Here is a 26,623-nt window from a genome sequence, read left to right on the forward strand (position 1 = left end):
GCGCGCACTCAAGATTATTAATCTGAGTTCATTTCACCGGCGCATAGTTGACCATATACATGCAAGGCTTCGTTCTAAACACGTGCGCGCACTCAACATTATTAATCTGAGTTCGTTTCACCGGCGCATAGTTGACCATAAACATTCAAGGCTTCGGACTAAACACGTGCGCGCACTCAAGATTATTAATCTGAGTTCATTTCACCGGCGCATAGTTGACCATAAACATTCAAGGCTTCGGACTAAACACGTGCGCGAACTCAAGATTATTAATCTGAGTTCATTTCATCGGCGGATAGTTGACCATATACATGCAAGACTTCGTACTAAACACGTGCGCGCACTCAAGATTATTAATCTGAGTTCATTTCATCGGCGGATAGTTGACCATATACATGCAAGACTTCGTACTAAACACGTGCGCGAACTCAAGATTATTAATCTGAGTTCATTTCATCGGCGGATAGTTGACCATATACATGCAAGACTTCGTACTAAACACGTGCGCGCACTCAAGATTATTAATCTGAGTTCATTTCATCGGCGGATAGTTGACCATATACATGCAAGACTTCGTACTAAACACATGCGCGCACTCAAGATTATTAATCTGAGTTCATTTCACCGGCGCATAGTTGACCATATACATGCAAGGCTTCGTACTAAACACATGCGCGCACTCAAGATTATTAATCTGAGTTTATTTCATCGGCGGATAGTTGACCATATACATGGAAGACTTCGTACTAAACACATGCGCGCACTCAAGATTATTAATCTGAGTTCATTTCATCGGCGGATAGTTGACCATATACATGCAAGACTTCGTACTAAACACATGCGCGCACTCAAGATTATTAATCTGAGTTCATTTCACCGGCGGATAATTGACCATATACATGGAAGACTTCGTACTAAACACGTGCGCGCACTCAAGATTATTAATCTGAGTTCATTTCACTTGCGGATAGTTGACCATATAGATACAAGGCTGCGCACTAGATACGTGCGCGAACTCAAGATTATTAATATGAGTTCATTTCACCGGCGGGTAGTTGACCATATAAATGCAAGGCTTCGCACTAGATACGTTCGCGAACTCAAGATTATTAATCTGACTTCATTTCACCGGCGGGTAGTTGACCATATACATGCAAGGCTTCGTACTAAACACGTGCGCGAACTCAAGATTATTAATCTGAGTTTGTTTCATCGGCGGATGGTTTATGATAGACATGCAAGGCTTCGCACTAAACAAGTGCGCGCACTCAAGATTATTAATCTGAGTTCGTTTCATCGGCGGATGGTTTATCATAGACATACAAGGCTTCGTACTAAACACGTGCGCGCACTCAAGATTATTAATGTAAGGTCATTTCAAGGGCGGATGGTTTTCACCGTGGGAGTGAAGGCTTTGCACTAGATACGTGCGCGCACTGAAGATGAATTTCATAAATTGCGGTAATTTAATCGTCCCTTTCACAATTTTGATATAACATATACTACACTTTCCCATGCCACCACCTTTCTTTTTTTACTGGTAAAAACTATATTAAATAATAATTTGAAAGAAACTTGACTGCTTCTTGTGTAGATTATGGACCCCTGAACCAGCTCAAGCACAACTAAAACCCCCTCCCCATTAAAAACACCCCTGTCCGTAAACTTTTATAAGCTTTTCGGTGAGATGAGTGGCTGAATTTACTGGAGTGATATCACCCCTCCAAAATTACGTTCATCCTTGCATATGAATATGACCGTTATGTGCGGTCCAAGCGTTTAAAAGTATCATTCCTCAGCGATCATTTTTCAATCATATAGCCCTTTAAACAGGTTCCCAAGTCGTGTGTACGGCAAAGAGAAAACTTGAACCGCGCTTCGCTCCCCCTGATCGCAGATTTTTCTCTTTGTCCTGTACCCTAACTCTAACTCGGAAGGGCCCTTGGAAGCCTGTTCACAGGCTAACTTCTTTCGAATTATTTACAGGAGCGCCGGGATTTATTACCGGGGTTTCAGAATTTGAATGGGTTGAACGTACCCTCATAAATGACAACCGGCTCTGTGATTGGATTGGACACAATTTGACAGCTACTTCTGTAATTGGTCAAATGGAACGCGCCATTAGCTGGCGCGTTCTAACAAAGCTCAATGACCGTTGAAGAAATTATTCGTACTGATCACAGTCGAGCTTCGAGTCAGAGTATTTCTTTCGCCGTAAACGAAGCGCTAGCGTGATCTAAAAAAAAAAAAACAGTACGACCCAGGAACATTTACAGAATTGGTCGCCGCTGTAGCTTCCGCGAGAACACATGAAAATTAGTAATGCATGCTTTTATTTACTGACATCACATCATGGCATGCTACGTTCGGAGACGCTGACTTTCTCTTTGGGAAATCTCCGTGAGCTGGTCTAAATACCTGCTGAATAACAAGAGGAACAGATTTTGCATTGCTAAATATCAAAGGTGGATTACACTTATCTTCGCAGCGGTTGCATGATCCTGAACTTGGCAAGAGATGTAAACTTTGCAAACTTAAATTTTGCGTGCGATTATTTTATCTCCCAGTGGCCGAAGCTGAGTGAACGTCAGTTTTAAACATTTAATAGCTAGCCGCTAGCTGTTTAAATCCATGGTAGCTGTGGAAGGACCAAATTTAAAGGTCAAGACTTAAAGAATGCATTGTGTATCACAACAACGCTGAGGCCTTTCCTTCCGTCCTTGCGTCGGCTTCTATCGGTGAACGAGTAAACAACGGAATGAAAGGTGAGTTCAAGTTCAGTGAATGCATTATCTAAAATTCCAAGGGATAAGAGAACGTATTAAATAGTATAATATCTCTGCTGTATCCTACACAGCCTTGTCAATCGATTATTTGATTTCTGATTCACTGTTTTTTTCCCGCGCAAAGTACTTAAACTTACAGAATTGGTCGTTAAGTTTATTGAATGACTGCTTGTAAAAATTGTATTTCTGGCTAAATAAAAATAATTTTAGCCATCTGAATATAATCTTGTTTCTAATATGTTTTTTAGCTAGTTTATAGGGTATTTAGAATTGGCCGTTCTACCGGATGGATAGAATAAAAACCGCAAAACACGTCGAAGTTTTCGGATTGGCAGAACCGCGTTTCAAACAAGTCTCAAACATGGTTTTCCTGAAAGGAATATTAAAAAAACACCTTTTTAATAAAACTTAGTGTTGTAGGCGGCTTTCCGGGAAATTTCGGCTGATCGGAAAAGCCCTCTCTTTACAGTATTGCGTGACGGTGACACCGGAATTGTGACCGTTCTGTCTGAATTTGACAGTAAGCTTAAATTTGCATAATCGTCCTCGTTGGCAGACGGGCGTAATAAGCGTTTTTACTAGTCGCAGTCGTAGAAAGTACATTGTTAAACGATGTTGTAAAAAACTGCATGAGTGTTGTATAAAAAGCTGCGATTGTTTTCGCTGAACGGATATACATTGTACAGAATCGAAGGTGTTCTTGGACCTTCTTGCAGTCGAGATCACACCGATAAATCCTGCTTCGGATTCGACGAATTAGCGAACCATTGCATTTCGCTGGATCCCCCTCGCATGAAAACATCTTGCTTTCGAAGTTTTCTGGTCGTGCTTTGGCGGCGCTTCGATTCACATCAGACCTGTAACTTATACAGAATTCTGTTTTGTCAAAGTAGTCGACTTTGCATGCATAATTAAAAACGCTTCGACCCAGATACAGTTGCTATTATCGTATTCTGCACAGGTAAACAGGGCGAAGACTTTATCATGTATTAAATTTATTACTTAATTCAAAATCTAAGCTCAGCCTTCAGTTTATGAGTAGTTTTTACGACCGGTTTTATTGTTTTAATTTGTCATGTACCGCTGGTGAGTGTATTTAGAGATAGCGTTTTCAATTGTTTTCGTCGGGCTTTCTCTTTCCTAGTTTGTGATCAATTTCTAAATTTAATTCCGTAGAAATTCTCAGAAGCAGAAATAATATAAGGTCAAAGCGACCTACCCAACATTTTCCTTTTTTTTTTCGTTGTTTGGAAGCATGTGTTCCCAAAACAAACGCGAAACGGTGCAAATTAGCGAAAATATAATTATGCGAGTTTGACAGCCGCAGAAGCTTTCGACCACTTATTGATTTCACGGTGTGTTTTAGCTTCGAAACGCGAACAAAATACAAACGTCAAATGGACTCAATTTGTGAACCCATAAGACAATTTTTTTTTTTGCTTGTTTCAAAACAAAAGACTCGAAAAGATCTTCGTTTTGTTTGAAAAGTTTCGCAAACATTTCAGATAATTATCGCACTGCCGTACGTGACCAATGTTGTTTGTCGAAGAGTGAAAATGAGCAAAATATCATTCGCGAACTCACGGGCAAACTAAAAGTAAACCTCGAGGGAAGTAAAGTACTACAAGGAATTCGTTTGTGAAAGATTTATTTCAAAGCAAGCGCAGTGAAGAGCAGTGTTTGGCTTCGTAATAATTTTCGAAATGGCGGCCGTCAAGTTAATTCGCCCCATGATTGTTGTTTTGACCGAGAAAACGCAATTTACGATTAATAACTGCATTTCCTGTCAAACGCGATTAATTATCGCGTACTTTACGATTATTAACTGTATAATGTGTCAAACGTAGTTAATAATCTTGAATGGTACGATTATTAATCGTAACATGCACGATTATTAATCGTAAAAGATGAATTTCCTGATTAATAACTGCAAAGTACACTTTTTTAGATTATTAAGGACAAAGTGCACATGTCATGAGTAATAACTGTAAAATTTTGTACTCCGGAATGAAAAAAACACTCCAGAAATAGATAGACCCCTGTTTTAACCTCTCTATTAACTTACCAGGGACTGAGCTCAATTCTACACTAGCCGTCTTCCTCACATCACACAGTTAAACTGTTCAAAGTGACTGACGCAGTTAGAGTAAACACTCGCATATATTAAAGAACCTAGATTTTTCCGTCGGCTACGCTGCACAAAGCAAAATTAGAAGGATTTGTATGGAGCACAATGAAGTGCTAATATTTCACCCCCAAATTACAATAAGATGCTGATAGTTTTTGTAAGAAGGCATTTTTTGTCATGCTGTTGGAGAATAAACTTAGAAAATCCAATAATTTCAGAAGTTTAGTTTTTATAATTTCAAAAAATTCAAATATTTGTGACGAGCTTCAATACCGCTACATATAGCTCATTGTTAAAGGGGACGTATCATGGGGTTTTTGGTATCTTTTGTTGAAAATGATGAAATAAGACCTTCAACCAGCTGCCAAATAATTCTAGAATGACGAGAGGAAAGAAATCAACTCAATTCTTAAAAGGAACAACTCGTGATCTGTTCTAGCGCACTTTGGAAACAAAAATGCGAGAACTCGGAAACATTAGCCTAACATTTTTCAAGTTTCAATCGGCCATACCGGCCTACTCTGTCTTTAACCAGAGGCACTAATCGACAGTTTTATTGCACTGGAGTGATAAATTATAACAAACTTGACAATTATTTCTTTGTTTCTGCTGACAGACAAACATTTTTGGGTTTTGAAATGACAGCAAACTTGCGTGATACTTCCAGTCCCCTTTAAGTCTAACAACAGAATATTTTAGGAAGCACATCCTCAGGACACATCTTAACTTATCATTTTAATGATATTAGAGCTATTAAAATAGCTCTAATCCTTAAGAAATAAATAAAAAAAAACTTAAGGACCGGAGTTGAAATAAAAGATGGCACTGTTGCAAAAAGGAATGTCTAGTAAAGAAACAAAATTAATACTTTGTCAGATTACTAAGGACCATAGGCCTATCAAAGACATGGGAGAATTTATCTACATGTTGTGAAATTTACAATTTTTAAATCTGGCGTCATGATCAGTTATTCAGCTGGGTCATCAAAGCTTTCCTTTGTAAACGAAGGCATAAGTTCCGTGGATAATATCAAACAGTAAAAAGTATACATGTAATTTGGGTCAATTGTAACACTTTTTCTTTGTGTCCGTTTCTTCTGCAGTTGGTTCAACATTGACATGAAAGGCAGCAAAACGCTAGGTTTTTTACGTATTCTGATTGGCTCAAACCTGTACAGTTGGATCAATATTCACAGAACTGACAAGAGCTGTGTAAAGTTACTGTTGCCCAGAAGGGAGAATTTTTGTGTCGATATCAAGGAACGAAGAGTTGAAAGACTAAAGGTTAAGACACAGTCGAGACAGTCAAGCGCGCTAGCTAGAGACGTTTTCCCGCGAGTTCAGTTTCCAGTGGATTCAAGATGTTGTCTTTGATTGTTATTCTCCTCATTTCCTACTCTATGGGAATTCCAGTGGTGAAGGAAGGACGAGATAAACGAGGTAACTGCAGAATGTCATGACCACTGAGTGAAAACTGAACTAATTTTAAAATGTTCAGCGCGATCACCAAGCGATGAACCTTTGCTTGGCTGCTTTTTTGTCAATTTGAGACTGCGCCTTTCCTTCTCGATCAGCAGTTTTCATTAGAGTAATTCCGTCTAATTTTTGTTGAAGATATCCACGTTTTGAAATTCACCTTTTTGTGTTGAAGTTTTCAGTGGGTTTAGAAAATTTGAGGGAGATATGATGCTAGAAGAGGCACAGATTCAAGCGGCTGAACATGGTCTTGATCCAACAAATCTTGGGGGCAAACGAGGATTAAAGCGCAACGCACAGTGGCCTGGAGGAGTAGTACCCTACACAATACACGAAAGCGCAAGTAATCAATCTCTTTAAACACACTCTTAATTTTTAACTTTCACACTACCAATTATAAGGACCGGTTGAGTTGAAGACTTGTTGCCTCAGTGCTGAGAGGCATGCACAGGCTCCTTGTTTACACACTTTAACACCCAGATCGATCTCGCAAGTTCACACTTATGCCTGGACTAACTTGATTGTTTAAAATTCACTGTTAAGTCCTTTTTTACAGGTTAATTCGCATAGTCATTTTGTGTACATCGCGTGATCAGACTAAACATACGCCCATGCTGGGTAGACCTTTATACTGATCGAAAATGGAGATACAATAGGCGAAATGATCTAACAATCCTAGCGTATCATAACGTTTTTAATTACCACGAATTTACGACGAGGATACCTCGCTTTCGCGGTCCGGACCACGTAAATCGCCGACCGAAACTACAAAGAAATGTATAAAAATAACTACGGCTATTACGGAATTGGGGTCACGTCTTTATTGCTTTTACTCTCGTTACAACGGACATCGTGAACGCATTGAACGACAAATTTAAATTCTTCTGTTTGTCAACGATCAGAATAATCTAAATATATTAATTATTCAATACGCCCAAGATGTTCCTTCTGATCTTCAAAGAGAGTCTCAATGGGTTTAACCGTTAGCCGTAAACGGACAAAAATTTACTCGTTGGATGGAAAAATTGAAAAATTTAAACCGTTAGTGATAAAATAAGTTAACCATAAAAAAAATTTGTACCCAATATTTGCCAATTTCAAAGTGCCTAGATCTCTTAAAACCGGTTACTTTTCCCGTCTCGTGGTTGATGCGGCTACGACGAGTATACATTCTGCCCTGATATGGTCTGGTATTGAAACCAAAAGTGTGGAGTCTTACTTGGCCTGCTTTTTGTAGGACGAGTTGCAGTATTTTGTTCCAACCATATTTAGATTTCTCCAATTTTTTCATCCAGTTGTGTGAATTGAGCCAAAAATTAACCGTTAGTCGTTAACCGTAAAAACCACTACCCCATTGAGAGGGTCTTCAAAGTGCTTCCGCTGCACTGTATCTACATAATTTTGGTGATATTTCCATTGGTTTTGGAATTTCAATGTTCTCGACGTCGGATTTGCCCCTTCCAATAGATTCTGCAGTTGATATTCCTTATTCTTTGGCTCGTACCCGTATAGTAACATTTTACAACTTGAAATTGGGTCAGTTTTCATCCACCCCGCTATTATAGAAACCAATTGACGGTCCCGAGGTTGTCAACTACACTCTGTTTTGTTATAAGAACGTCTAATTTTGGAGCTGAGGCTGAACGTTCTTATATTTTTTTTTGGCGATTTGAGGCTGAAAACGTTGTTAAGATGTTCTTAAATTACATGGTATACACTACATGTATTTCAGTAAATCAATGCGGACATGACCAGAAAACCTATCAAAGTACATTGCCTGCTGAGATATGGTATCAAGAACTGCCGATTATGACAAACCGAGATGTGTGTCACCATTTTCAATGTTATACAAAACATGCCCTACGTAATTTACATTTGTTACCTTGATTTTATATACAGATTCGCCAAGTAAAAACGTTCTTAAACGACTCTCAGCCTCGTTCTTAAAATTTTGGTTAATCTCAGCCTTAACGTTCTTATAAAAAAGGTTCTTATAAAAAAAAAAACAGAGTGTATAACGAGAGTCGGCTATACTTGGAGTTGAATCACGTTGGCATATCGAAAACATAAATTGGAAAACCTGTCAAGGACTTTGCAGTTTCTTCGTAACTGAAAATGTTTAGAGATACGAAATATTGGCTAATTTTTGCCTTCATACGTTCAAGCGATGCACCGATAAATTGATGTAATCGTCCTGGCCGAGTTACGGAAATGTTTTTTAAAAGGGCTTATCAAGGATAGTAAAATTAAGAAAAAATGACAACAGTTTTAATTTGTAAAGGCATCAGTTTCGACGGCTCTTCGAAAAACTACAAAGTTGATTTTACAATATTAAAGTACATAAGAGTGCTAATGAAAAACTGTTACATTTCTTTTCTCATTAGCATTTCTGTGTAGTGATTATAAATTCAACTTTGTAAACCGATTAAACCTGAAGATGACAGAACAGCCTAAAAGTCAAAACTTGTTGTTTTTCTTCAATTTTGAACTTGCTTCAGTGATATCCGGACCTGTATAATTTCCTTTACGTATTACTGAAGAAACCTTCTTCTCTTTAGAAAATAAATTTCTAAATTGGCTTGGAATAAAGGGGCCCACAGAGAGAGCAATTAACAGTGCTATCAAAGAATGGGAGGAGAAAACGTGCATCAAATTCGTGCCCAGGAAAAATCAGAATAACTACGTGGAGTTTTTCGATGGTGACGGGTGAGATGTACTATTAATGTGTGTTGTTTCCATTGTTCAGGATTCATAATTTTTCATGACATACTATGTTTCTTGGCTATTTTTTCCCTTTTAACTTTATAGCTATTAAGGTTATCTAACGGCGTCAAATGAAAAGCCTCGTCTCGGAACTAAAAATGAATTTTTGAAATAATTAAACCAGCGAAATTCATTAGACGATAATGTCAGCTAAAAACTAATTCGGTTATTGGATGTATTTAAATTAAATTTATAAATAGTACTCGTTTTTGGAAAAGCAATATTGAAGTTATCTCTTTTTTTAAAAATCGATTCATCAATGTCAAGATCATTTCAGCTTAACCCCTTGCTTTTTAAAATGAACGTGCCAAAGTTTAACCATTTCAAGGGGTTGTACCTTAATTTCAGTTTTCGGAACAAAATTTTCAATGTCCCGCGGTATTCTGGGCGACGATCTGTTTTCTTCTTTGGTCAGATTTGGTCTAAAAATTTTGCATTTATTAACTTTATTAAATTAATACGGGCGAGAAAATGCTGGAGTTAAGCCTCATGATGCAGTAGCATTACTGCACCACGAGTGTTAAACCACCGAACGGGAAACCAAGCATTTGTACAAGTAGCTGAGATTTTAGTTCAAATGCCCTACCCTATCCATCCCCCCCCCCCCCCCACTTCTCTTCAATTACCACTAAATACTATAATTTGCAATTGTTAGAAGGCCCACTAATGCCAGTCAAAAGTCCCTACTACGGCAGATAATTGCTGTCAAATTCCCAACACATCTTCGCCCCCTCCCTTCACCAGTGTAAGGGAGGAGTACCAATACGAGCCTATGACAACCTAGCATTTTATCCCGGGAGGGGGAAGTATTAATGCCAAGCGGTTTCATATCATACTACAGAAACAGGCCGGCTGGAATTGACCGTCGTTGTATGGGAAGTTCATGGGTCGTGTACATTTTAACGTTCCTTTAATTTACACCTTTCCTCAGATGCTGGTCCTACGTTGGTGACCTGAAGAGAGGAAAACAGCGAATTTCTATTGGCTTCCTTTGTTACTTCCATGGCATTGTTTTACACGAGATTGGACACGCTTTAGGTAAACTGGTTCTTTTTTTGTGTTGCTGTTGTTGTTGTTGTCGTATAACTGATATTGCGAAAGATATAATAAAATTCCTGCGCGGATACGCTTAAAAACTAAGTTACTGCGAAAAGAAAATTCCCTATCATAATAGAAGTGAATGACTTTCTCCAAGATAAAGCCGAGATGTTGTTGCTTTTGGTTTGACAGATTGGTTATTACATTACTGACTTTTGTACAGTAATACCCACACTGATGCGGCATTTGCATTACTCTTGGAGAAAACAGTAAAAATTCCATCCATTTGTGCTTCCATGGCGAGTTGGGTGATGTTACCCTGCCTCGTCAATTATCAGCAAAGTAATCCAACTTGTAATCGCAGACTTTTAATTAAATGTTACTGAAATCATTAAAGGAAAAAAAGGCTGAAAAAAAAAATTCAGGCTTGAACGTTCAAACCTGAATTTTTTCAGGCTTCCTTTTCGCAACTGCACTAAGATGCGTAAATAACTGCGAGGATCTTTCTTCTATTTGATTATTGATCCGCAGTTCAAATATATGTTTCATATATTCATATTCATTTTCTGAAATCAAGCAGTCGTCCTTGCCCACAGTATAGTACCCTTCCGCTCCCCCCATCCCCCCTCCCCATTTCGATGCAAAGCCTTATAATATAAACATGAGAAATCAATGCTCAATAAATATTCCAGTCTCACGCCTTAAGGACGGTGCCTACGTTTGTTACTGCGCATACGTTCTGCGCATCTCGAGATACTCGGGTCTCCTATGTGTGATGCCTAATATAGGGATATTTTTGTGCGATATAAAACTATTCGAAGAAAGCATAACTTAGTAACTGCTCTTGGTATAAAAAAAAGAAAATTGGGGGTAATCATGCATTTTTCAGAGAATATAGAGCTTCAATTTCGTAAGAAACGCTATATACATTACTTTGTATTATACTGTTCTTTTTTTTAGAACAATTGTTGCTTAATTATCTCTAAAAAACGCGTGGTTACCCGCACTTTTCTTTTTGGTTTTCAATGGCCCTTGCTAAGAACTGCTTTTCCCACATAGTCATAAATCTCGAAAAAATACTTCGATATATTAACACATGACAAAGGCGGTCCCTAACTTCCTCGAACCGATATTTCGTCTTTTGTACTCTCCTTTACAGGATTCTGGCATGAGCAGAGTCGTCCTGACCGCGATGACTATGTGGAAATTGTTTGGGGAAACATCAAAGAAGGTGAGAATGATGCATTATTCAGTAAGTGACATTGGCATACTCAGAAAAAAAAAAATCCGAGTGCTCCTATTTCCCTAGTTCAGGTGCTCTGTCACTGAGCTACAGGAGACTCGTTGGAGCTAAGGCCATTAAATTACATTAATCCTGCATGGTGCTAGGATTTGAATGTCAATGCGTGGTATATTGGCAATGGAATAAATGTGATCTGATTAGCTTACAGCACTTGTCCAAACTCCTGACACACCTGACACACCATACAGGTATCGATAGGATAGTTTACGATTTCTTTCTTCATTAAGAACTTGATTAATGTATAACTGAATTCGTTAATTTGAATACTTAAGTGTCTTCCTTTTAGGCAACATCAAAATGAAGATGAAGATCTTCAAAAACAAAAAGAAAGAGATAAATAAATAAAGCTCTAGGTAATGCTTTTTTACTGGCTATTTTTAGTCAATCTAGAAATGAAACATGGAAAGCTAGCAAGTTTTCTATCTTCTGACCAACAACTTCCTGTCGAAAATATATATACCGTGTCACAACGGGTCACTTAATAAGTAAGCTTGTTATAAAATATCAAACAAACTACATAGAATATTAGTTAATCAATCTTTGTTTTTTATTATATCTTCAGAAAACAAGCACAATTTCAATAAATACGGTCATGGTTCCATCGATAGCTTAGGTGTTCCGTACGACTATGGATCCATAATGCACTACTCGAAGAATGCCTTTGCCAAGTGGCCATGGCAGACCACCATAAGAACCAAGAATGGCGCATCTATTGGTCAGCGGGATCATCTCAGCAGTCTGGACGTTAAACAAATGAATCTTTACTACAACTGCAACTCTAATTAACAGTAATGTCTCTTTCAATGTTAAGAATTAATATAGAGAGACTCAAAATAAAGGAGTTGTACACGTATGAGTCGGTGAATGATGCAGTATTTGAGATGCCAATCACAGTATATAAGAGCGACTATCCGCTTTGAGCCTCATATTCAAATTTTGTCTAAAAATAGATTTCTTTAACAACTTTTCCATCAACTTTTCTTGGCAAGTAGGTAACAAATATGAAATACGAATGAAGACATTTAATTTTTTTTTTAATTTTGTGATTGGAACTTTTTGCACCCCGGGCTGTGCTTGAAACCCACTGGCGAGATCGTGAATTTTGCAAGACTTGCAGCTGTTAGTTCTGGAGAATACAAATCATTCAAAACCTCCGTATTCGCTAGTTATAAACAATGGCCCAGTTCACGTTTAAATTACTTTTTATTACTCCCGTATGCAGACAGGGTTTCTTATTGGTTTCTAATTCTAAATTCTAAACCACAGGCAGCCCAAATTACAAAATCATTATTTTCGTAAGAAAAGTCGTACTGGCTTTGCCTCGAAAGATTTATCAAAACAGTTATTTGGAATTCACATTGAAGGGATGCATGTTCAGTCAATAAGTCAATTTTCTTGTAATTTCGGACCAATATAGCTGTTAGTTCTGGAGAATACAAATCATTCAAAACCTCCGTATTCGCTAGTTATAAACAATGGCCCAGTTCACGTTTAAATTACTTTTTATTACTCCCGTATGCAGACAGGGTTTCTTATTGGTTTCTAATTCTAAATTCTAAATCACAGGCAGCCCAAATTACAAAATCATTATTTTCGTAAGAAAACCCGTACTGGCTTTGCCTCGAAAGATTTATCAAAACAGTTATTTGGAATTCACATTGAAGGGATGTATGTTCAGTCAATAAGTCAATTTTCTTGTAATTTCGGACCAATATAGCTACAAGAAATAGCTTAGCAAACTCAAACACTATGTTAGAAAAAATGAGTTCTCCCGCCGGGGGAAGCTGCACCGCCGTTCCCCCCCCCCCCCCCCCCCCAATATGTACGGCCCTGGGCTAACGATTTAACTGTGTTTTTGTCAAAACTACTCAAATATTTTACAAAATACCTTTTCTCTAACATGAAAAACACTCAGGGATTTCTCCTGGGAAGAACAAACTGTCTTCAGTTTTTTGGTGATTTGCAAATTGGTGAAAAACTAGTAAAACTTCAGGCCAAGTTTTTCAAGTTGCAATCTATTTATATCCTGACCATCCACAGCCAAAGATAGTAAATATTAGCTCAGTTCTGTTCGTTTGCAAATTTACTAATTTTAGCAATGCGAGTTGCAAGTTTCTTCGGATATTTCATTATTTCAGGACTGGATTTGCGAGATTGTAACGATAACTACTAATTCGAGGAGATAGGTTCCCCATTTTTTTTTTCGTCATTTACTTTTTGCAGTAATGTCTTACAATATTAACTAATTCCAGCAATAAGTTTGCCAATTTTCGTACATCATTTACTAATGTTCCCTAGTTTCTCAGCATATTTACTAATTCCTGCAACGGGGTCTCCATTTTCTTACCGTATTCACTAATTCCTGCAATTAGTTCGTCAGTTTTTTTTACGATATCTTATAATTCCACTGAGCAATAGGTTTGCCAGATTCTTACAATATTTACTAATTTCAGCAATGCGTTCGCCAATATCGTAGGATATATATTTATAAATTCCAGCAATAGGTTCGCCAGATTCTAACGATATTTACTAATTCCAGCAATGCGTTCGCCAATTTCGTAGAATATATATGTATAAATTCCAGCAATAGGTTCGCCAGATTCTAAGGATATTAACTAATTCCAGCTATGTGTTCACCAATTTTGTAGGATATATATTTATAAATTCCAGCAATGGGTTCGCCAGTTTCTTATCATATTTACTGATTCTAGGAATGGTCTCGCTAGTTTCTTACAATACTCACGAATTACAGCAATCAGGGATCGCCAATTTCATTTGATGTGTACTAATTCCAGCAATGGGTTCGCCAGTTCAATTCCTTGTGACATTTACAAATTTCAGCTTTCGGGTCACCAATTTTTTTTTTTTTTTTTTTAAACATATATTAACCTATTCCACCAATGGGTTCGCTGGTTCTTTGCGAAGTTTACTTATTTCAGCAACTGTTTCCTCGCCGCTTTTCTTACGATATTTCCCAATTTGAGCAATTGATCCCCCAGTAACGAGTTTCCGTCGATATTTACGAATTCCAGCAATAGGTTTGCAACTTTCTTACGATATTTAAGAATTCCAGCTTTGGGTCGCCAGTTTCTAAAGATATTTACTAGCACCAGCAATGGGTTGGCCATTTTACTATGGCACTTACCTATTACAGCAATGGATTCGCCAGTTTTGTTAGGATATTTTCTAATTCCAGCAATGGGTTGGCCAGTTTGTTAGGATGTTTACTAATTGCGGCAATGGGTTCACCAGTGTCAAACGATATTTTCTTATTCCAGTATTAGGTTCTTCCGGTTTCTTAGAATATCGCCAGTTCTGACGATAATTCATCATTACAGCAATGGGTTGGCCAGTTTCTTACGATATACTGCTTTTCTAATTCCAACGCTCTGTTCGCCATTTTCTTATGATATTTACTAGCTCACTCATTTTTTTTCTTTAGGATATTTACTTATTCCAGTAATGAATTCGGCAGTTTCTAACGATATTTATTTATTTATTTTTGTAATTTTTGTAATTTTTTTGTAATTTTTGTTAATGTAAGTGGTGGTCTCTTTTAAGAGAAACCAATGTTAACTACATTAAACTAAGGTGATGATACTACCATTTTACATACCATGATACTACCATTTTACATAGGATGCAATACGTCATAAACTGAAATTAGCTATACTTAACATGTGAACAAAGTTTTGGACACCAAATAATATGAACAAGACTACTAATGATGAAGGCAAAATGGTGCTCGTAAAAGCTGTTTCTTTAGTCTCTTATTAAATCTCTGTGCGTATTTTAACATTTCATTATTTTCATTTTCATTATTTCATGATCGGTTCGCTTTACCCTTAGTTTAAATCTTTTCTGAAACTTGTGAATTAAATTTCATTTTTTGGTTTCCTAAGGTTATTTAATCCAATAAAAACTTGCTACGCTGGCTAACTATTATGTTTATTCAAGTTTTCGTAAACTGTTAAATAGAGCAACCTTGTAGATGAATTTGACAAATTTTTGGTGGCTGAACGAACATTCGATCTGAAAGGCGATGAAATTTATCTCACATCGTGTGAATGCAAACGAATTTGTTTGTCTTCAGCCGTCTTTTAGTTTAATCACCTGTGAAATCATCCTAAATCTTACAAGAACCCAACTGTTTCTCTAATATCGAAATGCGTTTTATTTGGTACGGTGTAAATTAAAAGGAGGCTAAAACAATTGCTTATTGTTTACAAATCTGCTTCTAAGCAAAAGCAGCCTGACCAACTAAGTACATACAGGCGGGAAAAAAATAAACATAAAAACAGAATCGAAGTTATAAATGGAATGGAGTGAGGGAATAGATTCACTATTGGATCAAAATGTTGTTCCTGTGCATAGTTCTGTTTACAGCGTCCTCTTTCGCAGAAACATTTCAAGATGATGGTGAGAGTAAATTTAACCAAATTCGCTTTTGCCGCGGTTTTTAGACAGGTTTTCAATTGATTGCGAGAAGTTATTTCACCTTTGCTTTAGTTTTGCATTACTAAAATGTCTGACTGGTCGGAGTTTCATTCAACAAAGCCAATCTCGACTTGCTCATGCGCGTTCGCCTACACTCTGTCTGTATTTACTTCGAAATCTCATTGGTTTATAGTTGTCTCTGTACAGTGTACATTCGGTTAGACTGATTACTCGCAGGGGGGGAGGGGCAGGTGATTACTCTCCATAGATTTGGTTTAAACGCGCTCCTTTGAAAACCTCTTTTGGATCACATGAAATCAAGTTAAATTAAAAGTAATTCAATCAGTTGAAATAGTGCTTAAAACAGATTTTGACGTAGTTATAAATGTTCCTAAATATTAGTAGAAAGTGAGTATCTTTTACGATGCATTGCTCTACCGTTTTAGCTAGTGAGGAAATCTACTAGCCACTTGCGTGTATCTTTTTTCGAGTTTCCGCTTTTCAAACCCCAACCCGGCCGCGCTGGTCGTCTCTAATTCACGCACAATTCGGCATCTTGCCATGATTTACAATAACTTTCGAGAAAATATTCATTTCGTAAATATATGAGATATTGTTCCTATCATAAAAATGATAAGGTGAGAAAGGTCAATCAAGAACATTAAACGAGAGGCAAAGATTAATTGTATCGACATTTCTCTAGAATCTCTTTGCTTTCTGACTCCTTGGGCTTCTTTTTCCTTTCATCAAGCTGACGACGACGTCAAAAAGTTCGCGGGTAAATATGAGATATGGGAAGGTGACATATTGTTTTCAAAAGCTCAGATGGAAGCGATCAACAATGGGCTGAACCCTAACAATGCCGGAGGGGCTCGTAAAATGGCATCTTGGGAGTCTGCTAAGTGGCCTCGGAACAGAGTCTACTACACCGTTAAAACGAGTAAGTTGATTAACAGTCATGCTCCGCTAATGACGTCGTGAAGTCTCGGCCTTGACTAGACCATCTCCCCAGTAACGAAATCACTATTTTCATATGAGATGATAGATAGCCAACGAGGCGCGTAGCACCGAGTTGGTTATAATCATCCCATATCCAAAAAGCGTGAGTGGAATAATTGTTTTATTCGAGAAATATTGCTATAGATTTTGCTGATTTCGCTTTGCAGGAGCAGTAAAAGTCAAGGCATAATATTATGGCTCATATGCCATGGCCGCTTAGCCAATCAAATCGCTCGAATTGCATTACACAATGATCCAGTTTTTAATAATAATTATTACCCTAGTTTGTAAAAGTTATTGCTTATGTAATTACATATATATGTGTTTTGAGCAAACTAAACTGTTTTGTTGTTTTACTACACTGTTATTTCCTCTCACAATTCCTAGGGAGGCCAATAACGAGACGTAAAATCAAAAGTGCAATAAAGGAATATGAAGAAAAAACTTGCCTGAGATTTTCGGAAGTAAGGCCTGGTTACCGAGGGGACTACATTGAATTCAACAGTGCTTTTACTTCAGGGTGAGAAAAAAAAACTTATAAAATATATATTAAGTAATATAGCTTGTTAATTGTTATAATTGTCTTCTCTGTAAAGTTAAGTCAAAGTAATAATTTAAAATTTAAGTATGGTTATTAAATTTGCAGCATTCTGGCCTGATTGGATAAAAGGCACACAGTTTGAGTTAATATCCCTACTGCGACAAATAAGATCCGAGCATTCGTCAGTCGTTACATGAGCGGAGAAACATTTCTTGGCTGATTGATGTCAAAAGAAGGCTTCTCGGCAGCGAAACTAACGAACGCAGAAATTCCGACATGCGTTGCTGAAAAGTAAATTGAAACTGAGGGCAAGGAACTGTGCGAGCGTAATGTTTACATTTTCTCTCACCAGCGTGCCAGCGTCCGGCCAGGGGCCAAATTTACAAAGCCCTCTTAAGTTAAAATGTATCTTAAGCATATTTGATTGGATTGATATAAAAATAAATATATCAAAACGTGTCAGTAATGGTTTAAAAAACACACTTAAGCAGGGTGGTGATATACCCGAAACCTTTTTTAAACCATCACTGACACTTTTTGATTTTTTTTTATATCAGTCCAATCAGATATACATTTTCAAGTGTCACACATCACCTACGAACTTTCCGTCCACCGTTTATTTGTATCTTAAGTAAATGTTTTTAACAAAAGCCTGTCGTTGGAACCACAATTAACAGACTATTGTTCAGAAATAATACTTAGGATATATGTTCGTGACTTCACTAGTAGCGAATGCATCTAAGAGCGGCTTCCAATAGAGTGTTGTGAAACCAAAACTAAAGTAATTACTCTGACCAATTGCAACAGATGTAAACAACACAACGAGCCAATCAGAATTCAAAGCAAATACAGGTAACTGGCGCCAAGCGAGGGAAAACGCGTGCGACCAAAACACGGTTGGTTTTGGTTTGGATTCCCATTGGTTGAGAAAGTAGCACGGGTTTTGTTAACCAATCACAGAGCGTAGTGATGCAAAACCAAAGCAAACGCGAAATTACTTTCGACACTCAATTGAAAACCGCTCTATATAGGCAAACAAATAAATTTAAACATACAAAACAGATCTAAAAACTTGCAAGAGTTGATTGCATCAGCAATGATGATTGACTTTTTCTGCGAGCTTTTGGCTTAAGTACCACAAACGGAAGCGGTTAATAAAGTGACAGTCAAACATTTCTCAATTCTGATTGGGACTCAATATATTCACCAATATTTACTGAGCCTGAGGCGAATAATTGTTTTAGTATAATTACTCAGGTGATTATCAGAGAAAAACAAGTACCGTCCGAAAAATGTCGATTTTGTTTGTTTGTTTCAAATCGTCACGCGTCAATGAACAGAGATGCGCAGTCTGCCGATCACATGCACAATCGAAATCACATGCGCAATCGATAAACTGCACACGGCCTCGAGCAGAATGTCAGTATTCTTTAACTGCCGTTTCATTGAGACAAAGCACTGACTTCTGTGAATGAATGTTGTGTTTCTCCGACCCGTTTACCAAAATAGATGGAGATAATCCAGGCTGTTTGGTGTAAAACTCGAGTCGGGATCACAAGTGTCAGCGATAGCACTTTATTGCACAATAGGCCATTTTACAGTTGTGTGCTTTGTGACCTGGCCTTGCGTTGGAAGCGAGGCTGGGGGTGACCTTGTTTTGATACAAACCTCACTGTTTTCCATGTGTAAATGCAAACTAGTTAGCATAAGAACAGCATGATCTACATATGAAAAGCAGTGAGGTCTGTATCAAAACAAGGTCACCCCCAGCCTCGCTTCCAATGCAAGGCCAGGTCACTTAGTACACAACTGTAAAATGGCCTATTTCTTGTTGAAATGATGGCTTCGCCGGTTAACGGACGTTTATAAATTGCCCTCGGAGATAAGCTGCTTCATGTAGGAATTAAGTCATTTGTTGGCTTCACTAAACAAGTACACGGTTTTCGCAGATGAAAATATTTTGTTGTGAGGCAGTGACTTTAGATGGTGGTCGAGAGCCGCTCGAACCGACAACAAACTAGTTTTCAGATTATAAAAACTGTTTTCTTTTCTCGTCACTGAAACGTAAAACTTACAGAGACATTTATTCATCTTGTTTACTTCCATGCTTTCAAATTCTGTCTTAAACTCGTTTTGTTTGTGAAATCATTCTGTCAATTAAGAAAATCTTGCTCGAATTTTAATTTGTTGTCTTCATTTTAAGTCATCGAGATCGACAATATGCAATTTACAAGGGTTTTTTTTATTACAATTGGCAAAATTTTCATCTCTTGCCTTCGAAAAGTATCAACTCGGACTTAGCTGCATCTTAAGTGCCTTTCGGAATTGGATTTTCTTTCATCCTATTTACTTCTTTTTCAGAAATGTCAACAAATAGCTAAGCAGCCATTTTGAAAGTTAGTGCTCCCGCTATAATCACCTCGCGCGAGGTGATTATAGCAGGATATGACGCAATCCTCGACCAATCAGATCAACAGAATCTCTAAAATCACCTGAGTAATTATACTATACAGTAATATTAAATAATTATACTTAACTAAAACCTTTTTACGCACCTGTCTCCCCAATACTGAAACATATATGTGTTACAGAAATAAAACTGGAAAAACTTGCCAGACAAGTTATCCGTCGGTGAACCAGCGTTAACATCGCTTGCTTTATTTGTCATTTTGTTACATCTCGCACGTTCAGTTTCATCTTTTCTGCACTTAATTAATGCTATCATCCCTTTATCCTAACCTTTTTTGTTTCTTTTTACCTTTATCCAACAGTTGTTATTCAACGGGTGTGGGTCGCAGGGGTGGAAAACAAGATATTTATCTGGGTTTTGGCTGCTTTGGACACGGTATCGCCGTTCATGAGATCGGACACGCTATTGGTAAGATTCTTCACCTTCTCTCACTTCATTTTTGGGTCTATTTTGATATTTAATTTAACAGTTGTGTAATACACCACGAGGGTGAGCGATAACAGTTGATTTGTAGTCTGATTGGTTTAAATTGATCATGCGACTAGGGAGTTCAAATTTACCGAGAGACACTACTATTTAAACAATGGGGTGTTTACGTTAGTACGTTTGCCCTTCGTAAATTGATTTTCTTCGAACAAATGTCGTGTAGAGACATCAAATTTGCAGTCCCCCTCACCCACCCCTGGAGTCAGACGATGTCATTGAAAACAGTAATATTTAGGGTACAGCCTCTCTTGCTAGGAATTTATGGGAATCTTAGTCCGATTTTAGCTAGTTATTTTTAATGAACGTTTTATGGTTGTAATGCACTGCTGGTTACAAGTAGATGTTTATAGATATAATAGAGATATAATAGATAATATATCGAATTTGAGTGATTCGTACGAGGTACCAAATTAAGACCCTGCCTCTCTTCAGTGCGGTGGTACTGAAATAATTTCGTAATCATTAGCTAATCACATACAAAGACGCTGATATGAAGGGAAAAAATATACCATTCAAATATAATTATGGCTGTACCGTTTACTATTAACCATTTTTTTTCCTCTTTCCAGGAATGTGGCATGAACAAAGTCGCCCAGACCGTGATAAATATGTGACCATTAACTGGGACAATATTCCAAAAGGTCAGATACCTAACTTGTTAAGCACGGTAATAGCTGGTCATGGAAGGAAAGATAAACCTGAATTCTTTGCTTTTGATCTCTTGAGCTGGCTTACTGCAGTTCACTAGTGACATAATTTGATTTTGCGTCTGATTCAGGTTATCTTATGCAAAAATTACATCTTTTGTTCTGCCTCATGTAAAATTTTTGCAACCACGTAGAAAAAAGTGAGAGCAACTTTCCACCGAGGTCTGGCGGCCACAAATCAACCTCACCGTACTTGAAACATTCCCTTTTCACTAAAGGACAAAGTGGGCATGTACATTAAACAACAGTTTTGTTAATTAACTTGTAGAAAATTGGTGATAGACTTCCTGTACTGAATACTACATCAATTGCGCACGCCACAATGCGTCAACGCCTTCTTTGACGGATCTCCAATGTCAGTTATTAATCTCTTGTTATCTACCATGAACTTCATGAACCTGAAGTTTGTAAATAACGCTGTGGGACGTTAAAGAACCCACTTACTGCTTGCAAATAGTAGTTTCCGGTGTTGTGGTCTGGTCTTTGCATTATCTTATGGTTGGGTGGGTAAATGATCGGAGATATTAGCTTCATAAGCTGCTCTTAAAAATCCTTAAAAATCCGAAGTATAAAAGTGAAGTTGCAGTATTGGCATGCATGCAGTCATCGGCAGACATCATCGATTGCAAATAATTTCAAAGATAAAGTATAAGGCTCTTTAACAAAGTAGAAACTAATCACAGCTCACTGACTTGTTCTTGTTTACTTAGTATTCATGTTGCTTTTTTAGTATTTATTTATTTATTTATTTATTTATTTATTTATCTATTTATTAATATTTATTTATTTATTTATTTTAATTTAGACAAGCACAGCCAGTTTAGGAAGATGACGTTTATCGATAGCCTCGGAGTCCCGTATGATTACGGATCCATAATGCATTACGGAAAACACGACTTTGCTAAATGGCCATGGCAAGTAACCATCGCACCCAAGAGATCTGGTGTGTCAATTGGTCAACGAAGAGGACTCAGCCCACTGGACGTAAAGCAAATCAAACTGCTTTACAATTGCTAGTAAGAAATAATTTGATAATTGAGTGTCCTTTGTTTATCCAAGTTAGAATGTGTCTGCCTGTCACGGACTTCTTCTTTGTTACACTCCTAAGTTGATATTAGCCGATTTCATTGTAATGGACCATTTCCATTGTGACGCTAAAAGCACAATTAAAGCTTAGTAGCTGTGGTGAAAATTGCGCATTCACTGCAAATCCAATCGAAAGGAACCCGCGAACGTCACATGATGAATAAGTGACCTTTGTGGAGGTGGTTACATAACGAAATGGTTCATTGATTCTAAATGTCGTTTACGCAACCTCTGAGGAGACCCAGGGATTACGGGTAATTTTTACTCACTATAGCGGATTCTAAAGGATCGGATCAAAATACATCGAAGGGAATAGGAATTATCAGTGATTCATTCAGTTGCATTTTTGTCCAGAATTCCTCTGGAAAACTTCGTCACTTAACAATTAACCAAATATAATGAAAATGTATACTTGTGTGACAAATTGTTCTAAACTACTTGGTTTGCCTTTATTAGCAATATCCCTTGACTCCGTCTGCTTTCAGATATTCTCACTTCCCTCCTTTTCAACCATTTTACTAACACCTCTATTCCTAACTTTTTTTCGCTTACCAAAGGTTGGAAGTTTCAGCCACTGGACTCATTTATGCCATTACATAATTACAACCGACTTAACCGAAATTAAAAATGCATTTTTATTATTATCTCTTCCAGGTAAACAGCATTCAAGTAATCTACCCAAGATAACAAAGATCAGCAAAGAGTTGATATTGATTGAATAAAATTGAATTAAAAGATTGCAGATTTTGTCTATTTATATTTGATACGCTTGGCCCATTTATCCTATCTACGTTTCGATATATCTTCTGAGACGATTTAGTGTTTCTATGAAAAGCCAAAAAACATATTGGTTTCAATGGACGCGTTAAAATATTGGTTGAGGTTTGTTAACAATAACCTTACTAGTAGAAAGAAACTACTATTAACTATGTTTGGCTGCGGATGGCTAGGATGGAATTGGATTGCAACTTAAAAAAAAATTGGCCAATTATTTCAAATTCTTCCTGTGTATTTTAGAGAAGCCACTAAAATTGATTATGGTTTGTTCCTCCTACGAGAGAAACCTTAATATTTTTTTCCCGATGTTGTAAGAGCAATTTCATGTCACAAAACAGGTTCTTCTCGATTCAAAAGGTGTAAATTAAATGTAACTTAAAGTTATTTCTCATGTTTAAGGTTTGCTCCTGAGCAAATGCAGCTTGTCAAGCTTAGTATACACTCGATTGCAAAAACATTGCCACCTAAAAAAGAATGAACAGTGAAGGATGAGACCCAATGGCTTTATAGGTATAAGTGTACTAATTTTATTTGCATACTATTCTATTCTCGAGCGACAGTTGATAATCAAAATAAGTTGCACGTGGTGAATGATGAAATTGTCTAAGCTTTCCTTCAAGTGTCAAGTTGGCCAAGAAGAGCCAACTTTTAAACACTTATCACAAATCCGTTAGGTCTCATCGCTCATGGGTTTTAGGTGTCAACGTTTTTTAATTGAATGTATACAGTCGAGAATAAAATAAACACAACGACAGAATCGCAAGTATAAGAAGCAGGATGCCATCAATGCCTTCACAGCTAAGGAGCAAAATGTTATTCCGGTGCATTATTCTGTTTCCAGCCAAACGAGGGGAAGGACTGAAAATTTTGATTTTGGTGGTCTACGAGCTTTTCATGTATGTTTGACAAAAAGGAAATTGTAATTGTAAGTAAAATTTTAACCGTGAACATTGGCGTGACCCCAAAACAGAAAAATTCCAATGGTGTACTTTTAAAATCATCGAGTTTTGGCTAATTTTTTTTTTTATTTTTACAAATTTTGAGACCAGAAAGGAATAAATTATTGCCGAATTTAAAACTATTTTCACGACTTCGAGACCAAAAAGGAGTTAAGATATTCCTGGATTTTTGGCTATTTTAATGAATTTGAGACCAGAAAGGAATGAACGTATCTCTCCGCTATTGCGTATGACCAGAAAGATTCGAACTATCTATCTCTTTATTTTTGTCTATTTTCCCGAATCTGAGACAGAAAGAATTGAACTTATTGCTCCATTTTTAACTAATTGTAACGAGTTTTGTCCAAAAAGGAGTGAACTTATTGTCCGATTTTTGACCATTTTCACGAATTTTAGAACAGAAACAAATCGCTTGTTTCTCGATTTTCTGCAATTTTAACTCAACTTTTAAAATGAGTGAAATTCAGAAAGGAATGAACTTATTTCCTTGATTTTTAACTATTTTCAGGAATTTTGAGACAAGAAAGGAGTGAACTTATTGCTCGATTTTTGGCTGTTTTAAAGAATTTGAGGCCAGATGGGAAGGAACTTATTGCTCGATTTTTTGGCCATTTTCTTGAATTTGAAACCAGAAGGGAGTCACTTAATGCTCGATTTTGGGCTATTGCCACGAATTTGAGTCCAGAAATTATCGCGCGCAACAAGTAGCAGTAAAGGTGTATACCGTCATTGAAATCATTACCATACGAAGTATCATAGCGTTTTTTTGGTGTCTTTTGTTAAAAATAATGAAATAAGACCTTCAATCAGCTGCCAAATAATTCTTGAAAGGAACAACTCGTGATCTGCTTAATTAAGCGCATTTTGGAAACAAAAATGCGAGAACTTGAAAAACATTAGCCTAACTTTTTTTAAGTTTCAACCCATACCTACTCTGTCTCTGGCTAGAGGAGCTAATCGACAGTTTTATTGCTCTGGGGTGATAATTTATAACAAATTTGACAATTGCTGACAAACAAACGTTTTTGGGTTTCGAAATGACAACAAATTTGTGTGATACTTCACCTCTCAGCTTCGTACTGGAATCGAACGAAAAATTTTGTATCTTTGAAGGGATCAACTGGAAGGCAGTTGAGGTTTACTTAACAAAATGACTTTACAGCAAACGAACACAGCCGACTTGCAATTTCGACAACACACCAAAGCGAACCGCATTCGCTAAGAAATCAACTTACGAAGACTGAAACAAATTTGTTTCAGGTCGATTTTCTGGAGAATCCGTGATTGAATACTTGTCTTACACGAATCTCTTCCTATTCATATCAAGCGGTAGAGTTTACCAAACGCTAATATTTTCGACATTATTGCTGTTCTGACTACATTCTCTTTCTTTGTGTTAAGTCACTTTTGTTAAATCCATTTTAATTACGTCAATTTCTTAGCATTAATAATTCTATTGTTTCTTTTCCTGTTGGTTAATACGTGATGACGCCACTCGCTTCTGATTGGTTTGCCATCAGGCTATTGTTATTTGTCTTTATAAGTGCGACACCACCCGGCTGGTTTGGGCGGAATCAGTAAACCTAACGCACAGTATACAGAATGAACCCTCTTCTTTTGTTATTCATAGAACCCATTGATTTCCATAATACACAGCAATTCAACACGCAGTAAAATTATCTTTCCATCCAATCGCCCTTCAACAAAACAAAACACACAAAACAACACTAGAGAAGGACAACACAATAGGACACAACACAAGCACAAAAAAATGAAAAAAAAAAAAAAAAAAACATGCCACTACTTAACACAACACAACGAACACAAAACAAAGGAAACATTCCCACTTAACAAAACACAACACAACACAGCTGAAATAAAATAAAATTCAATACAATACGACAAAAGACAAGACAACACAGAACAACATAGAATGATACGATACGGTACGGTGCGATGCGAAGCGATACTCAATTGAAAATCCGGACACTACTTTTCAAAATGTTTTGGGTACCAAATGTTTTCTAAGGATTTCGAAACTATTTTTGTTCCCCAGCAACAGATCTGCTTCCAAAAGAAATATTTACATTTCACGAATTCGAGACCAGAAATTTACTAATTTACTAATTCCAGCAATGCGTTCGCCAATTTCGTAGGATATGTTATAAATTCCAGCAATAGGTTCGCCAGATTCTAACGATATTTACTAATTCCAGCAACGTGCTCGCCAATTTCGTAGGATATATATTTATAAATTCCAGCAATGGGTTCGCCAGTTTCTTATCATATTTACTGATTCTCTCGCCAGATTCTTACGATACTCACGAATTCCAGCAATCAGGGATCGACAAATTTCAATTGATTTGTACTAATTCCAGCAATGGGCTCGCCATTTCAATTCCGCTTATGACATTTACAAATTGCAGCTTTGGGATCACCATTTTTTCACGATATTGACTTATTCCAACAATGGTTTCGCTACTTCTTTTGCGTTGTTTATTTATTTCAATGGGTTCCTCGTCGCTTTTCTTACAATATTTCCCAATTTGAGCCGATTGATCCCCCAGTAACGAGTTTACCTTGATATTTACGAATTCCAATGAATGAATGAATGAATGAATGAATGAATCAATGAATCAATGAATCAATGAATCAATGAATCAATCAA

General features: G+C 37.2%; 2 protein-coding genes across 2 annotated transcripts; both read left to right on the plus strand.

Moving 5' to 3' along the window:
• Window positions 1–5,894: 5,894 nt before the first annotated feature.
• LOC146472969 (blastula protease 10-like) lies at window positions 5,895–12,346 on the plus strand. Its single transcript, XM_085118912.1, has 6 exons — window positions 5,895–6,353; window positions 6,565–6,732; window positions 8,948–9,095; window positions 10,084–10,190; window positions 11,350–11,421; window positions 12,056–12,346. Exons 1-6 carry the CDS (start codon window positions 6,275–6,277, stop codon window positions 12,277–12,279), a joined length of 798 nt encoding a protein of 265 aa, XP_084975038.1. The 5' UTR covers window positions 5,895–6,274; the 3' UTR covers window positions 12,280–12,346.
• A 3,502-nt stretch (window positions 12,347–15,848) lies between these two features.
• LOC146472970 (zinc metalloproteinase nas-13-like) lies at window positions 15,849–22,150 on the plus strand. Its single transcript, XM_085118874.1, has 6 exons — window positions 15,849–15,912; window positions 16,682–16,870; window positions 17,317–17,449; window positions 20,242–20,348; window positions 20,996–21,067; window positions 21,939–22,150. Exons 1-6 carry the CDS (start codon window positions 15,849–15,851, stop codon window positions 22,148–22,150), a joined length of 777 nt encoding a protein of 258 aa, XP_084975000.1.
• The last annotated feature ends 4,473 nt before the right edge of the window (window positions 22,151–26,623 follow it).

This window comes from Pavona decussata, unplaced genomic scaffold (genome assembly GCF_977016875.1).
Source record: "Pavona decussata unplaced genomic scaffold, jaPavDecu1.1 SCAFFOLD_95, whole genome shotgun sequence".
Lineage (NCBI taxonomy): Eukaryota > Metazoa > Cnidaria > Anthozoa > Scleractinia > Agariciidae > Pavona > Pavona decussata.

Excerpts from the sequence above, each read along its gene's own strand:
- LOC146472969 (XM_085118912.1), top strand. The coding sequence starts at position 6,275 with ATGTTGTCTTTGATTGTTATTCTCCTCATTTCCTACTCTATGGGAATT. Across the intron at positions 6,354-6,564 it reads GGAAGGACGAGATAAACGAG|TTTTCAGTGGGTTTAGAAAA; the intron begins GTAACTGCAGAA and ends TTTGTGTTGAAG. Across the intron at positions 11,422-12,055 it reads TTGGGGAAACATCAAAGAAG|AAAACAAGCACAATTTCAAT; the intron begins GTGAGAATGATG and ends TTATATCTTCAG.
- LOC146472970 (XM_085118874.1), top strand. The coding sequence starts at position 15,849 with ATGTTGTTCCTGTGCATAGTTCTGTTTACAGCGTCCTCTTTCGCAGAA. Across the intron at positions 15,913-16,681 it reads AGAAACATTTCAAGATGATG|CTGACGACGACGTCAAAAAG; the intron begins GTGAGAGTAAAT and ends CCTTTCATCAAG. Across the intron at positions 21,068-21,938 it reads CTGGGACAATATTCCAAAAG|ACAAGCACAGCCAGTTTAGG; the intron begins GTCAGATACCTA and ends ATTTTAATTTAG.